This window comes from Gossypium raimondii, chromosome 8 (genome assembly GCF_025698545.1).
Source record: "Gossypium raimondii isolate GPD5lz chromosome 8, ASM2569854v1, whole genome shotgun sequence".
Taxonomy (NCBI): Eukaryota; Viridiplantae; Streptophyta; class Magnoliopsida; order Malvales; family Malvaceae; genus Gossypium; species Gossypium raimondii.
Genome location: NC_068572.1, coordinates 56,047,658 through 56,064,741, shown reverse-complemented (window position 1 = coordinate 56,064,741; position 17,084 = coordinate 56,047,658). Strand labels below are relative to the sequence as shown.

General features: G+C 30.8%; 1 protein-coding gene across 3 annotated transcripts; it reads right to left on the bottom strand.

Moving 5' to 3' along the window:
- Positions 1–6,647: 6,647 nt before the first annotated feature.
- On the bottom strand, positions 6,648–12,924 carry LOC105792328 (receptor-like serine/threonine-protein kinase ALE2). Of its 3 annotated transcripts, none has more exons than XM_052635097.1 (9): positions 12,381–12,924; positions 11,025–11,096; positions 10,082–10,195; positions 9,894–10,004; positions 9,297–9,665; positions 8,951–9,211; positions 8,254–8,643; positions 7,823–8,063; positions 6,648–7,616 (listed from the first exon to the last, which is right to left on the bottom strand). In XM_052635097.1, the coding sequence occupies exons 1-9, from the start codon at positions 12,448–12,450 to the stop codon at positions 6,911–6,913; spliced, it is 2,334 nt and encodes a 777-aa protein (XP_052491057.1). In that variant the 5' UTR covers positions 12,451–12,924; the 3' UTR covers positions 6,648–6,910. The 3 variants fall into 3 exon arrangements, with proteins under 3 accessions (XP_052491057.1, XP_012476302.1, XP_052491058.1); XM_012620848.2 differs by having other exon boundaries at positions 10,082–10,192; positions 12,381–12,922; XM_052635098.1 differs by lacking the exon at positions 12,381–12,924 and having other exon boundaries at positions 10,082–10,211; positions 11,025–11,074.
- Positions 12,925–17,084: the final 4,160 nt, after the last annotated feature.

Sequence of the window (17,084 nt, the reverse complement as noted above, 5' to 3'; positions counted from 1 at the left end):
ATTTAGTTTGACATTACTTTTAAACCTATTATTAATATAGTTTTAAGATGTAGTATGCTGTATTTTTTGAAATCATCATTAACTTGTTTTAAGTTTATCATGCATTATTTTTAATCCATTACATGCTTTTACTTTCAAACTTAACATGTTATTATTTGATTCATTATTTACTAATATATATTTCTATAAGAATTTGATAAAATTTGTATATATTTTAATATTTTGTTTTAGGTTATATCTTAAAGTTCTATATGCTAAATGTTTGCATAGTAATTTTTCTTTTTTTTAAATGCTATTATTCAATGTTGTTATTTTTCTCCTTAAGTCTATTTGGAAGTCATGTATATAATTTATTGTAATTTCTCATATATAGAATATATTAATTATATTGTCTTTGTCTTAGTGTACCTTTCAAGATAGATGATAGGTTTATTTAGATTTCGAGTTTTGATATTATTATTTGTATAATGTGATTAAAATCATTGTTGCTATTCTTATTTGCATTTATCTATTGCTCATTCAACTATTTTGTACATCGAACTTCAACATTTAATCATATTACATTTGTTTTAAAATGGTGCTTCATTGAAGCATTCAAATCATTTTATTTTTCTAAATTTTTAAAGTGCTCGGTTTTCACGATTCTCGAGAGGATTGCGCCCTAACTCACTGGGCTTCAATTCTTTACGACGAATTTAGATAGCCAAGTATTTATCTTGCAATGAAACCAGTTAAACATAAATAAAAAGCTCATTATCGGGAATTCGACATGTTGTGTCTTAACGCATTGGATATGACATGTTGTTTTCTCGAGACGAGGATTTTTTTTAAACAAAATCAAAATAAAGGCAATATTCGATATTTAGGAATTTTGTGAAATCGAGCCCTAACTTACTGGGTTTTGATTTTCTCATTTGACCCAAATAATCTGATATCCTTCTCAAAACGCATAGGTTTTAAAAGTTAGGAAATAAATTTAATTTTGAGGATTTAAAATGTTGCACTCTAACTTACTGAGTGTGACGATTTATTTCTTTGAAATAAGTGAATATCATCGTCCAATTCATTTTACTCAAATTTTCTTTTCAAAGGATCGTATTTTAAAATCTTTTCAAAGTTTTGACACTAAGATGTTAAACAATCGATTCGGTATCAATTTTGGGCGTTACGAGGGTGCTAACCCTTCCTCGTGCTAACCGACTCCCGGACCTATTTTCTCAAATCTCGCAGACCTAAAATTTATTTTTAATGGTGAACCGATCACACCTTAATAAGAGATCAGTGGAGACTCCCATTTTCATTTTTAAAAGTCGATCCCTCTTTTTTCTAAATTTAAAAAATGGTGTCAACAACTATTTTGTAACTTTTCGTAACTGAATGATTAAAAAAGAAATTTATTTTAAATTATTTACTAAATCGATATTATAAGTCAATTGAATGTCAATTTAATTGATTAATTACTTTAAAACTTATTTTTAAGAAAGTAAATTATAATAACAACAATGTAAATTAAATTGAAGCAAAATAAAATAAAATTGAACAGGCCAAAACCCATGAAAATGGTTGATGAGCATTTCTTTTAAAGTTGAAGGATAAGTTATTATTAGTATGTTTAAAATAGTTTTGTGACGTTTAAATTTAACTAGAAATTTTATTATGCGTGTAAAATTCGTATTTAGAATATGACAGTGTTTAAGAATAACTTTTAAAAATAGTAAAATGTATGGTTTACAATTAATTAATTATAAAGATACATGCAATACGTACTATGTTAAAATGGAAAAATAGATTAAATTGTGAGTAAAACGAAATTTAAACACATAAATGCATCAGATTAAGAATATTAAATGCACTCCTATCATCAATTTTAAGTTGATGTAGAGTTAACTCATGACATCGACTCAATCAATAACATTATCAATATATATAATTGGTGAAGGTAATATATATTATTTATTTAAAAATTCAAGTACCCAAAATTAGTATAACTTATTTTAAATATGGAAAGATATTTTTAAATTTTTTTTAATAAAGAAATTATATATTTTTAAAAGAAGAATGATGTAATTGATGCTTGGATATGGGGAAATCATTGGGACATTTCAACGATCGAGAAAGAGGAAAAAAAATCAGTAGGACAAATATTTTTTTTAAATATATAGATTGAGACATGCACGTAGATTGATTGATTCCGTGAGTGATGGACCCACGGCCACGCACGAACTCTTCGCTCTTATTATTTTTATTATTATTAGCTTTATTACTTCATTTCATCGCAAGAAAATTTGTTTGACGAGGGATGGGAGTAGTATTTATGTAATTTATTATTTTAATAATTTATATTTTTATAATTTTGAATGATTAAATTAAATTTTTATCATTTTGAGAGGTGAAAAATAATTTTATTATTATTTAAAATATTTCTAAAATCATTAAAATCTGAAAAATCCAAAAATATAATTTTAAAATTATAAAACATATTTTAAAATTATAACTACGCTAAACTTCAAAAATTTGTGGTTTTATAAAATTTTAGGATTTTTTTTGCATTTTCTATAGAATCTTTTATATAAAATTTTAGATTCTTTTTACGAGTGATAATATTTGATTAGATAAAATATTTTTTAATGAAAATATTGATAGAGTAATGGAGTATACATAAAAAAAGTACAGAGCTAAATTGATTGAAAAATAATACAAATATTAAAGTGATAATTTAACTATAATTCTGAAGCCAAAAAATGTATTAAGCCTTATTATTATTAGTTTTTAATATAAATAACTCAAAAATATTAATTCATTACGAAAATAATTTGGTGGGAAAATTATATACAAAAATGATTCGTTTGTTATAAAGTGTCGTTTGACCAACCGGCGACACCGCCCTACTTTTTCCCTAATCATGACTCAATCATCAGTGTTAAAAAAAATGGTGTTGCCACTGTGTCAGGTGACACTTGTATGTTTTTTGAAATACATGTGAAAAATATAGGTATTAACAGTGGAGAAAAAAAAGAGAAAAATATATTTTAATGAGTGTCACTGGTTTGTTAGATGGCACCTGTCAATTTTTTTCTTAAAGTGTGTCAATAATAAAAAGGAAATTTTTTTTTAATTGCTGACGTCGGTGAGTCAGGTGGCACAGGTGAATTTTTTTATTTGGTGTCATCGGTATGTCAAGCAGCACTAGTGGCAAGTTGACAGGAAAAAAAATTTTAATGGGTGTCACTGGTGTGTCAAGCAACACCAGTATTTTTTTTTTTTGAAAAAAAATTATTAGTGGTGTCGCCGAACCCCACCCCGGCCAAAAATTTGTATATGTTTAATATTTTGGTTTTTGTTTAAGCTTTTTGTATCTATTCAAGAGAAAGAAGAAAAGAGTGGAAGATTTGTGTTTAGGAGGGAAGAAAACTGAGAAAAAGAAAGAAGAAAAATTTGTGTTTAATTTTTAAAAATCAAATTCAAGCTTATAAGATTAGTTTGTAATTATTTGTTTGAAATTATACATTTTTCTAATAGGAGCTACTATTTTTTTAAATAAAATCTATTTTTATTTTTATTTATTTTACAAATATTGTATCAAAGACGAATAATCAATTCTTTTTATACGTTCATTTCAAGGATAATTTTACAAACAGCAGTTGATTATATATTTGAATCTCGTCAGTAAATAGGAATAAAGTTTAATAAGAATGTAAAAGTCGAAGATATAAAACAAAATATTAGTGTAAAAATAGCTCGATGTTGTGGGAAGAGGATGTTCAAACTATTCTACAAATTTTCAGTTTCATCAAAACTGTAAATATAAGGAGATGAAACTTGTAGATGATGAAGATGTGGAAACTTTGATCGCACTTTATTGTTGATGTTTCGATGTCCAATTGTTTGCTTCTTTTACCCTCTTATTAATTTCATGGACACTGTCAAAGTTAGGTGAAATGTCCGAAACATCTTGTTTGCACCCAAAGTGTCGTAGAACTCGATTCCCGTTGTACCACTCAACAGTTGAAAATTTCAACACGGGTGTGTTAATGTATCACACGAGTGAATCGTTGTGAGCCCATAGGGGAATGATAGTCAAAACATTCGGCACAGTATATGGCATTCACACGAACTGCACAATTAATAACATGGTTGTAGTGACATGAGTCAAATAACATAAACAAAGTAATTATAGATGACATAAATATAATTTTGTTTTGAAATTTTTTTTACCTCCTCCACGACATATTTCTCAATTATTTGTCAGTATACGAAAAGGGTTTTGAACTTCTCGATATTCGAACAAATAAACCATCTAAAAATAAAGCAAACTTGTTAGAATACATTTTCAGAAGAAAAAAATTATTGATTGAAGTTTTAATTTTTTTTTACCTATTTACAAGTGGGAACACATGTGATTAATGACTCACTGATGCCAAAAATAACATCCTGTACAATGTCCAGAACTATAGCAGTATCAGACACTCATCTATATCTTGTGTATCATGCTTTGCCTCCCGACAAAGCTCATGATACAATGTTGCTAATACTGTTGAGCCCCAACTGTACGAACATGTAGCATGCAAATAAGTCAATAGAGACAAGTACATCATGTGGACTTTATTATTTGTGTCTGGCATAAGTACCCCCTATCAATTGCAGTATATACGCTCGAGCGGCGCACATCTTCTCCCACTCAATGACACAACTCGATAAGGTTTCAGATTTTTTTTAACCAATAAAATTTCAAACTGGTAAACCTAGTTTCACCACCAAAGGGCGAGCGTCCAAGCAGGTGGTAGCAGAGTGCTACAGGTTCGAATACTTTACTTGAACCCATGACAGCATCATTGTCAACAGGGAGTCCGAGCTGCAATGTGACGCCTTTCATGATAAAAAATTATTTTTTTCCTTTTTTCATTGGTAGCAATTTTTTTTTAAAAAAAATTCGATTGGTGCTGCCTGATAGACTAGCGACACCCATTAAAAATATTTTCCTCCTTTTTTCTCCACTATGAATACTTGTATTTTTTACAAGTATTTCGAAAAAACATACGGATTCCACCAGACACAGTGACGATATCAAAAAATATATATTTTAAATTTTGATGATTGAATCATGATTAGGGAGAAAAGTGGGGTCGTGCCGCCAGTTAGTCAGGCTATACCGACTAATACTATAACAAACTGATGTTTTCGTATAAAATTTTTTCATAATTAATTAATATTTTAGATTCTTTTATATAAAAAAACATTTATTATTATTGGCCGAAACTGCCGCAAAAGCATAGCCCAACCATCAAGCCCAAGGAATCGCCTCCACCTTATAAAATGATCACGTGTCCGCCTCTCAAACATTCCAAAAGCTTAGCTCCTTTGATATTGGCGAGTCCTTCGGCTTTAAAAAATTTAATATTATACGTAACAAAAAAAAAAAAAAAAAGAGAGAGTAAAGGATGGCACGATAGCCAAAGATGAATAAAACTCTATTCAATTTAAAATTGGTTTAAATTTTGAGTTAATTAAATTAAGTTATTCAAGTTGTTTGAATAAGTAATTTAAGTTCGAATTAAGTTTAATTTTGCAATTCAAATAACTTGAATAACATAATTTAGTCCCTAACAATTTTGAAAATGAACAAATTGCTCTTTCACTCTCAACAAAAATATAAAAAAATTAAAATACTTTTTAAAATTCAACATATTTATAAAAATTCTAAATTTTATATTTTTAAAATTTTTTATAATATATAAAGAGAGTTAAAATTTTAATTTTTTTTTAAAATAATAATTTTGGGACCTAAATAATTAATTTAAATTCAAGTTTATGTGGTTTTAAATTTATGTACTCTAATATGAAATAAGTTATACTATAACAATATTTTAATTTGGTGTTTAAAATTTTAACTTTAACTCAAACAATTTCACTCTATTTGACTCAGAAGACGGTTGAGTCACCCCCTGTCTTTTGTTCTGTTCTCAAGTCCCTGAACTTATGAAGCCTCGTTTCTATAGTGAGCCAATTTGTTAACATACCACCGAGCCATTTTCTATTAACATAATGACACCGAACCCTTATTGCAGCCCGCGCCACCGAATTAGCGGCTTTATTTTTGGTACCAACAATTAAGAATTGTTTTCCCTTACTTGCCGCATCAAAAACTAAATTACAAGCTTCTGATAAAAAACGAGCGGTTCTAATTAGATTTGTAATATGAATACCCTTAAGTTTTGCACGACTCAAATTTCATTTTATTCAACTCGATTTAAAAAAGATTCAAATTGAATTAAGATGATAAAATAAAACTCAAAGAATTTATTTGGCTTAGGGTTTCATCTATATTTTATCTCGAGATTTTAAGATGCAACTCTATGGCTTTATATGAATATATTTATTTTTTCAGTTCATTCATATTCTTTTAGTTATTCAAACATATACTGTTAGTGTAGCGTACGTACAAAGAAATTATTAATTTAAAACCCATAATCATCATTTTCTTAGTTTAACAAAATTTAAATTCCACCTGAATTAAAAACAGTTCCAAATCCTAACCTCATTTAGTTTGCATTGCTACATGAAATGATCAAAAAAAGGAATGATATTTTTGTTTGCAAGAGCGATTAACCCAATTCAACCCCATGGTTTGTAGCAAAAAAGATTCAGCATTGGATCATAAGAAATTTAACTCTTTTTTCTTGCCAATTAACATAAAAACAGTCGAGAAGTTTTCAACTTACATCTCCATTTTTTTTTGTATGGTAAGGAATCAAGACTTAAAAATAAAGTAGCTAAGGTCGGATCTCTCTCCTCGACGAACATGGAAACACTCTGGAATCCCCGAAATTCTGCTACCCATCAACCACACCCTGGCCTTTTCGATCTCTGTACAATTCAAAAAAAAAATAGTTGGGAAAAGAAATGCTCAAACCTAATTGGAGTCGCTCCAAATTCGTCTCGGAAGGAGTCCCCCATGCTCGCTCATGCTCCCTCTTAATGTATAAAAGCTTGGCTTGCTTCGGACCGTTCTCAATGGACCTGATCTGTTACCGTGTCTAATTGGTAACGATGTTCTATCTCCAAACAAACTTGAAGTTGAGAACGGTCGGTTTTCCATTTCGTCAAGTTGACCAGAACTATAGTCCATTGTGACGAAAGGATAGGATCGTCCATAAGTTAAACTGGGGGTAACCGCACCAGCATTCCACCAACTGCTATCAGAAGGGGCTAAATCTCCTTTAAAGTCCGATTCGGGGGCAGAGGACTCCTTTTGACTACAACAATCCCCGCCAGTTTCGTCAGTGTCGTTGTATATAAGCTTCAGAGCCTGCACAACTTCACCCATAAAAGGTCTGTGAGTCACCTCAGGGTGAACACACATGGACGCTATGGCTGCCACCTTAGCCATGTCGTCAAAGTTATATGTCCCAGCCAAGGAAGGATCTACCAACTGTTCTACACCTTCCCGACTGCTTAGTAGTGGCCGTGCCCAAGTTACGAGATTTTCCTGTCCCTGAGGTTGGGACATATCCACAGGTTTTCTTCCGGTTAAAAGCTCAAGAAGCACAACCCCAAAACTGTAAACATCACTCTTAACAAGTAGATGCCCCGTCATAGCATACTCGGGAGCAACATATCTGCAAATTCACAAATTTCACCTTTAACAATATTTTGAAGAGCGAAAGTGTTTTTATGGATCAATTCATAAAATTCGCATGAATTAACTTTTGATACTTATTACTCTCCCTTCTCCGGTAAGTTGGAAGACATGTAGAAGTATGTAATACGTTTCAAGGAAATTTAATGCTAACATATGATAATTAACGCAAAAATGAATAATTACCCAAAAGTTCCCATGACTCGGGTAGAAATGTGCTGGCTTCCTTCAGTTGCCTCCCTTGCTAAACCGAAATCTGAGACCTTTGGGGTAAAGTCATCTTCTAATAGAACATTACTAGCCTTAAAATCTCGGTGAATCACTCGAGGGTTAGAATCTTCATGAAGATAAGCTAATCCTCTAGCAGCTCCAAGGGCAACCTTCAGCCGTGCATCCCAATCGAGAGGTCCTTTGTTTTTGTCAACACCTAAACCAACAATATAAAGGAAACTTGGATTAAAGGTCAATCCATCTTTGTCAAACTAGAATTGCATATTTATATACATATATATTGGATAGCATTGCAACAGTCATGACCTAGGCAACATATTTCAGGATAATTGAACAAGCAATCAGGCCAATAAACGAAACAGACAAATTTGATAAGGAAATCATACCATGCAAGTGTGATTCCACACTTCCATTTGGAACAAGTTCATACACCAAGCAGCGTATGCGTCCTTCAATACATATACCGACAAGTTTGACAAGATTGCGGTGGTGCAATCGGCTTAGCATCTCCACTTCTGCAATAAATTCACGGTCTCCATTCTGATTATCTCTTGTAAGTAACTTAACAGCTACCTCACTTCCATCTCCCATAACACCACGGTAAACACGTCCAAATCCTCCTTCACCGAGTATCCTCATTGAACTGAAGTTGCTTGTTGCCTTCTCAAGCTCAACAAGTGTAAATGTTTTAACCGGGAGAGCACAAGTAGCCATGGTGGAAATGAGTGACATTGATGGAGAGCTTGTTATACTGCTTGACAGCATAGAACCAATGCCTGCATTAACACAAAGGAGAGATTATCATATATTCCAACTTCACATGCATCAAATTAGTCCATCCAAACAAGGAAATGTAACTAGCTTAGATCCAGGCATCAAAATTCCAATTATTGCATATTCAAACTTCACAGCTTTAAGAGAAATTAACCATTAAAATACATAAAGATATACCAGCTTAGGATTGTGCGTGTGTGTGTGTGCCTAAACAGCAATAGTGGAAAACCAGTTACCAGCATCGCATTACATTGCAATTCCATGCAACAGAATCTAAATGTCAAACATAAAGCCAACTAGTAAACCTACCAGATCTTTTGTTCAATGAGGAAGGAAAAGCTGGACCAACAGCATTGGACGGTCTTCTAACCTTCCTCCATTTTATGAGGACAGAGATTGCTCCAGCTAAAACCAATAAGAGCACAAAAGCAGATAAAACAATAATGGCAATAATCCTGATGTTCATCTTTTGGTTCTTGTTAACAAAATTAGCTGTGATTGGGAGATCTCCAGTACTTCCAGTTGGACCACTCCCGAAAATATTACCATATGGCGGTGAAGGAGGAACCCCTGATAACATGTTTTCAAGTTATAACCATGACATAACAACAAAATAGCATGACGTTAAGTTATCTAAAAAAAAACAGATCACTACCTGGATAACTGATGGATACCACATCATATGTTCCAAAAAGAGTTGAATTTAGAGACAGTCTTTTGTGCAAAAGCCGGTCAGATGTAAGTATTGCAGTTGTATTATCAAACTTCTCTCCAAGTGGAACCAAGTTAATCTCCACCAATGTTCTCCCTTGATCTTGAGCATCAGCAGTAGCACCCATGATTTTCACTTGACTTTGTTGTAAGTATAGGCCTGCAGCAACCTCAATCTCTAGCTCATTCATCACAGGGAAAACAGCATAAGGAGCTACAGATAGAAGAAGTTTGACTTTCATAGGGAACACACAACCACAAGGTGAACCAAAAGGGGTTGCAGTAAGTGGGTCCACGCATTTTTGATCGCAACCTGACAAGTTTAATAATCAAAAACCACAAAGAAGCAAAAGAAACTATACATGTATTTAAACAAAGTAAATCAACATCACCATAATCCCCTAGACTAGCAATATGTTTGTAGTTCCCTCAATTAAGGTTAAAATTTAAACAGTAATTTCTTTTTCTTTTGGGACAAAAGAGAAACCGAGCATTAGAGGCCATCTCCTCTAGATACTGCTTAAGGACCATAGCAAGTTACCTTGCTCTGAAGGAGATGGAGCATCTGTTCGGGGTTTAACATGATGACGATGATGATGACCACCATGACGATGTCTGGGTACCAAGTGCCTACTGGGGCTAGCAACAGGAGCTGCAATGCAATATGCATCAGCCACATGATAGCATTAATGTAGTAGCAAGGTGCTGGAAATGGATTGCAATAAGTACCTTGATAGATAGGAGAAGGTGCAGGCGCAGTGGCTGGTCCAAAGGAAGGATTACCATGATCTTGGGATGATCTTGGTTGAGAAAATAACACACGCATTGAAATCAACCTAGCTGCTAGGAGTGGAGCAACCTTATTGGTAATCCATGTGAAAAGCAATAATGCACAGTAATGAAAGGGAAGTTAGAATGCCTTTAAAAATCACCCATTAACCAGCCCCAAACATCTATAGCAAATTGGTAAATATAACAAGTTGACCTTGTACTGTTTGCCTTCTGTTAGTTATGAATTTAGCATATTGGGTTATATGCCCAAACAACTAACAGGAGGATCAACAAAGAGCTTCCGCTTGAGCTTTCTAAAGATCAGATACACTGAGGGGAGAGAACCAGATAGCATAAACGAACAAGAAGAGCATATCTGATAACTAACACATGCTTCATAAATAGACAAAACTCAGAAGAGGCAAATCGTCTTATGATATCATTTTTTTGGCTAAAACAATTAGTGAGAAGAACATATACAACTGTATAACAGAAATCCTAAACTAGTAAAAAATGACAACAATTTTTCAGCAGGTACATGCCACTCCATCAACAAGAAGTAGACAAAATATGCCTCTTTGAATATTTTCAGTCATTTGTTATACTTGCCAAATATGTGGTGTTCATGAAGACACATGGCTAAGAGCAAGTTCAGTAGCTTAAGGCATGGTAAAGCACTTCAGGACGATAATAGCTTAGGCCACAAGAAAACACATATTACTCTAAAGTTCCTTTTCTTTAAAGACCTTCAGTTAACATTCTTCATGATACTACATTTCTACATCAAGCTCCACCTATTTGGATATAAATGGTAAGTTCTTTCAAGTATAGACAGGAGGCAAAATAAAAAGAACTTTATTTGACTACATTAACATTTATATAAATGAAAATAAATCATTACCATGGTCAACTATTGTTTCCACAGCAGACAACCGGTGCACTGGTTGTAAAGGATACGAGAATACTTGCAGCTCTGAAAATAAAGAAAAATAAAATGGCAATGATATCAATCTTCCATCATGAACCATAGTTAACTTAATCACTGCACTGATACATGTTCATGCCTTTATTTCAGCTACAGCTATCATTACTGGCCAACAAGTATTGGTTCTGAAGAAAAACAATCTTACAATATTATTTTATTTTAGTATAACCTTTTTATTCGTTTAACTAATTACTAATGTTTTTCACTCATGATTATTTTTATTTTCATAATTTCACTCAAAAATCAAATATACTCATTAAATTAGACTAATGAACCTAATTAATAATAATTTACTATTTTTCTAATATTTTTATGTTCTTTTTATTTATTAGATCTTCATAATTTTGAAATTTTACATTTATATAGATATAACGGATAAAGATAAATTTGCATCTACATATAATATATATTTTAGTAGAAAACTTGAAAATGGACTATATATGAAATATTTAACAGATGCCGACAAAACCCGAAACGGTATATCGATTTGGTAAGTACCAATAACAAAACAAAAAGGGTATGCCTACAAGGTAACGACCACCTTTATTAGCATGGATCATGTAACAATTGTATATTACAAGTTCACAAAAATATGATAATTAGTACAAAGATTTTAACAGTTCCAAGAGTGACTGATTTTGACCCTTTACTCATAAAGGATATACCCAAAAGAAAATGCTAAAAACATTCTTTAATAAGATATTCAACGCTCATACTTCCTTTTAAACGACACCATGACGAAATAAATCATATATGTTTATACATGAAACATGGTATAAGCACACTTAACCACAAATTTTTCAGTTAACCAGCATAAAACTAACACGGAACGACATGTTGCTGAGTGGCTAAAATACTAATAAATTATCTAACATATTTTTTTCCCTCATTTTTTTTCAAATTCGCTATTTTTTTCCTAATACTATATGGAACTATAAAATAGAAGACGGAACAATTACTCAAACAGCAAAGCATCTGTTTTTTTTTCTGTTCATTTTTTTTCGGCGAAGGCCAGAGAATGAGCACTGAGCTAAAGGGAGAACTTTATAGTGGAAAAGATAAGTAGCCATAGGAGAGCCAATCAGCAAAGTCTACTTAGCTTAATAAAGTATGTTTAGTTTTTATTTGTTTCCAAATAAAATTAAAGCTTATCTCGAACTCAATTTTACTCCACATTTCTTCCGTTTTGCTACTATATTTTCCAGTAACCAAAGTAGATTAAAAATAAATTTAACTAAAAGAAAAAGAGCAAGTATCCAGAAAGAACAATACCTAAACAAGAACAAGAGAGAAAGCTGAGTAAGTAAACAAGAAGCAACTGAAGCAGAATCAAAGCAGGCATCTTATCTCGCCGAACCAGAGTCCAAAACAACCATCGTCAAACACAGATACCAACTCGAACCTCGTCAGAGAACAACCGGTGAGTCCTAAAGCTCCATTGTACCATTCTCCGCCGTCCAAACTCTCCGTCCAAAACAACACACCTCATAACCAAACAAAAACTGAAGCTCCACTGCTCCAACAAGCGACAAAATTAAAAAAAAAAAAACTAGAAAAAAAAAACCTAGAAAAAAATAAAATATTAAGACAATGTAGCTCGCCGCGATTGTAGATCCATGAAATGCGGCAAAGATCTACCGCAGAATTGCAGAAAACAAAAAAGAAAATTTCTTTTCTTTTCTTTTCTTTTTCCTTTCCAGAGAGAAAAAAAGAAAAGGGAAAAAGCAAAAGAGGGATCTAAAAGAGAGAAAGTGAGGAAAATAGAAAGGAAGAAAAGGATATCTGGAATAGAGAGTATATAAAATTTAAAGAGAAAAAATATACGAAAATTTTTTTGAGAGTGGGGGAAGGTGGGAGGTGCTTTTATTGCTTGAGTGTAGCTACAGCAAAGAGGCAAACACGAATAGTAATACTGATTCTTTTTTGTATTAAAAAAATAAGAAAAAGAATTTACTAAACAGTGTACTTGTAGATTATAAAATTAGTTTCTTCACTATTTTATTAAAAAATAGGGTAAATTGTATTAGTAGTCATTCAATTATTAGTATTTTTTTCATTCAACTACAAAAAGATACAAAATGTTTTAACAATTTAACTTTTTTCTTTTTGGTCACCAAACTATTTCAATTTTTCTTTTTGGTCACCAATCGTTAAATTACTAACAAATATATAACATGGTAGCTTTTAAATTTTGTATAGTAACAACTTTGACTCTCAACATTTATATATTGTGTCAATTCAGTATTGATTTAAAAAATTAACTCTCGACATTTACACATCGTGCAATTTGGTCATTTTTTTTCTTTTACTTTTATTTGTAACATTAAGGGTTAATTTTAAAAGGATGAGAAAATACGGAAATAATTATCTTGGATTGATAGGTGTTTTCATTTTTGTATATTTCAATCAAATTTATTTGATAGATTTGTTTTTAGTTTTTAGGTAAAATGATCACAAAGAAAAGTAAATTGAAAAAGAAAACCAAATTACACAATGTGTAAACGTTGAGGGTTAAATTTTTAGAACCAAAGCTAAATTGATACAATATATAAATATTGAGGGCTAAAGTTGCTATTATTCCAATTTAAAAGTTGTCACATCATTTTTCTATCGACCAATAAATAAAAAAAATCGAATAATTGGGTAAAAAAGGAAACTAACCAAAAGTTGGGTGACTACTATCGTAGTTTACCCGTTATTAAAAAATATGTATGCTTAACAAAATCCAGAAAATAATAAAATAAATATTGTTTGGGGGCAATTGATGGTGGTTGTCGACCACGATCCTTTTAATCAGCGCGTGGTTGTGACGCACCGACGAAAACGACAAACCTTAGAGCCGTTTGTTGCCGTCACTTGGAAACTGTTCGGATTTTTTTATTATTATCTTCTATACTATTAAATTAATTGCTTATTTCATAAATTAGTACCTAAACTATAACATTTTTTCATTTTGATACTTAAACATTTTCTTTTACAAGTGATTTCTAAACTATTCTTTTTCCAATTAGGTACTTCCATTAGCCTAATTGTTAGCCAAACCTTTAAGTGTATTTAAAAAAAAGCTTAACATACAATTTGATACATAAATTATGCATTTTTTCCATTTTGGTTTTTTTTTATCACGGGTGGTACTTAAACTACTTTTTTCTCATGTTGATACCTCCACTAGTTTGATTGCCAATTTCACTGTTAAGTCTATTTTTTTAAAAATCACTAAGTAAAAATGGTCATGTGACAACAAAAAATGAAAAGTATTATTTTCTCTTTATATATATTTATGTATTTTTACTTTTCATTTTTCTTCTTTCTTCTTTCTCTTAGGGTTTCTTCTACAAGTGTGAGTATTTTGGGTTTCATCGTTTTGATCAAGGTATTCATAACGAATTGATGTTGAACCGGTTAGGCTATCAGTTCACAGTTTGATCAATTTGTCTAGTTAGATCAAATTATTTATTAAAAATATATATTTTATAAATAGAGAAAATCGATTCAATTGATTTTTTTGGATCGATTCAATTGGTTTATATCAATTCACAGGTTATTCGATTTAACCTTATATTTAAATTGATATCTCATTCGGATCTTAGTTGAATTAGTCCACCCAGTTGATTTGATTCTAAAAACACTATTTTTTATCAAAGAAAGAACTTTGATCTTGTCAGGTTGAACAAGCAGGTGGTGAAGTTAAAAGCATAATTAATTGCCATCATCTCAACCCCCATAAGGCAAATTTCAATTATTGTTGGCATTGATGTACATTATAAAGGAAGAAAAAAATTAAAAATTTTAAGAGAGAGAAGTAATGTAAAAGAAAAAAAAAATATTTCAAAAAACAATTATATCACGTGCCATCTAATATTGGCTGAAATATCTTTTAATGGATATAACATTTTAGTGCAAAATGAGTATCGGAAGAATAATTTAGGTGCCACTTGTGATCAAAAAAGTTTAGGTACCAATTTAGGAAAAGAATATAGTTTAAGTACTAATTTGTAAGTTAAGCTTTTTCTTTTAATTGACTTAACGGTTTGACTAATAATTGGATTAACAAAGTTATCAAGTTGGGAAAATATATAGTTTAAGTACAATTTATGACAAAAAATGACAATATGAAAATATATATATATATATATATATATATTTAAGTATTGATTCGTGGCTTAAGCCTAATTAAAGCTATCAACAAGGTAGTTAGTAAAAAGTAAAAATATTAGTTTTGGCATAAAGTAATTTAAAATTTTAAGGGTAAACTATACCATTAGTCACTTAGCTATGGATAAGTTTTCGTTTTAGTCATTTAACTAAAAAATATATAAATTAGTCACTATTGTTTTTGAAATTGGTCTTTTGGTCACACAACCATTAAGTGGCTAACTGTGGCACTTTTTATTTGTATAATAACACTTTTATCCTCAGCTTTTATACTTTTGTCAATTTGTCATTGGTTCAATATAAAATGATGAAAAATTGATCCTTTTAAAATTTAGAAATTTATAAAGATATATGGAAAATTTTAAAATTTAAATGAAAATTTTAAAACAGATAAAGTGAGAAAAAAACGAGGGAAATTGTTATTCATTGTAAGAAAATAAAAGATTCGAATATAATTTGTTTTTACGATTTAGGATTTGAAAAATAGTTTAAATGAATTGAGTTTGAAAAGAAATTTCTATGGTACATTTTGCATATTTTTGGTTATCAAAGTCGATTTCACAAATCTCTATAATATCGCTTTTAGAAAAGTCTTTCAACAACGTGGAACTTAACTTGAAGATATTATTAACTTAGTTTTATTTTATTTTTAAATTGTTATTTGATTATATTGAATGACCATTTCGTTCTTATGCCTCAATATTGAACAATCTTGAGTTATATTATATGACCATTAGTTTTAATTATATTTAAGCTTTATATTAGACGAATATTATGTTAAGAGATTAATATTGATCTATTTTTAACTCGACTTTCATGATTTTATGACAAAGTTGAAGATTTGTTGTTGCAATAACCTGGATTTTTATATAGAAATTTCTAATTTTTAAAATAATTTTGATTTATTTGTAATTTTTATATAGAATTGAGGTTAAATTAATAGAAATTATAAAAATTGAGGACTAAAAATATTATTATACCTACTAAAAAGTGCCACAATTGCCCCTTAGCAGTCAAGTGAAAAAAAAAATTTCAAGTACATTAGTGATCAATTTATAACTTTTTTTAGTCAGGTAGTCAAAACAAAAATTTACTCATAATTGAGAGACTAGTAATTAGACTTGTCCATGGGCCGGGCCGGGCCCGGAAAAATATTCGGCTCGGCCCGAACATGGGCCTGAAATTTTGCCCAGGCCCGGCCCAGGAAAATATCATAATTATTTTAAAAGTATTTAAAAAATAAAAAAATTATTTTAAAAGTATTTTAAAATTAAAAAATAAAAGTGGTGCCCGAGGCCCGGCCTGTTTTTTTGCCCAAGCCCATATGTCGGGCCTATATTTTTACCCGAACCCTTCCATATTTCGGGCGGGCCATCGGGCCGGTCCGGGCCGCCCAGCCCATGGACAAGTCTACTAATAATGTAGTTTACCTATTTTTTCAAAAAATTTTATCCTCTATGTATTTTTTTGAAAAATTGTTCCTCATTTTTTATCAAAATAAATTGGATTTTTATTTTTTATTAATAAATGTTGATTTCTAAAATATTAAATTATGGCTGTAAAAATATACATATTAAAATATAAAAGGTTATTATTATGATAAAAGTATAAATATTTGTATTTTTTTAATTAGTTGACGCGGAGTTGACTCCTAACGTCAAATTTAGCCAAAAAATTTAATATAATATAAAATCATAATAATATAATTTATTTTATAAAATATATATACTTTTTTATGCATTAATCATCTATAATTACACTTGTATTAAAACAATGAATAAAACCACAATAAACCAACATGTATTGAGTGCAATGATCATG

Coding starts and splice junctions, on each gene's coding strand:
- LOC105792328 (XM_052635097.1), bottom strand. CDS start 12,450: ATGCCTGCTTTGATTCTGCTTCAGTTGCTTCTTGTTTACTTACTCAGC. Junction 10,005..10,081: donor ACCTTCTCCTATCTATCAAG/GTACTTATTGCA, acceptor ATTGCATTGCAG/CTCCTGTTGCTAGCCCCAGT. Junction 9,666..9,893: donor TCCATCTCCTTCAGAGCAAG/GTAACTTGCTAT, acceptor TAAACTTGTCAG/GTTGCGATCAAAAATGCGTG.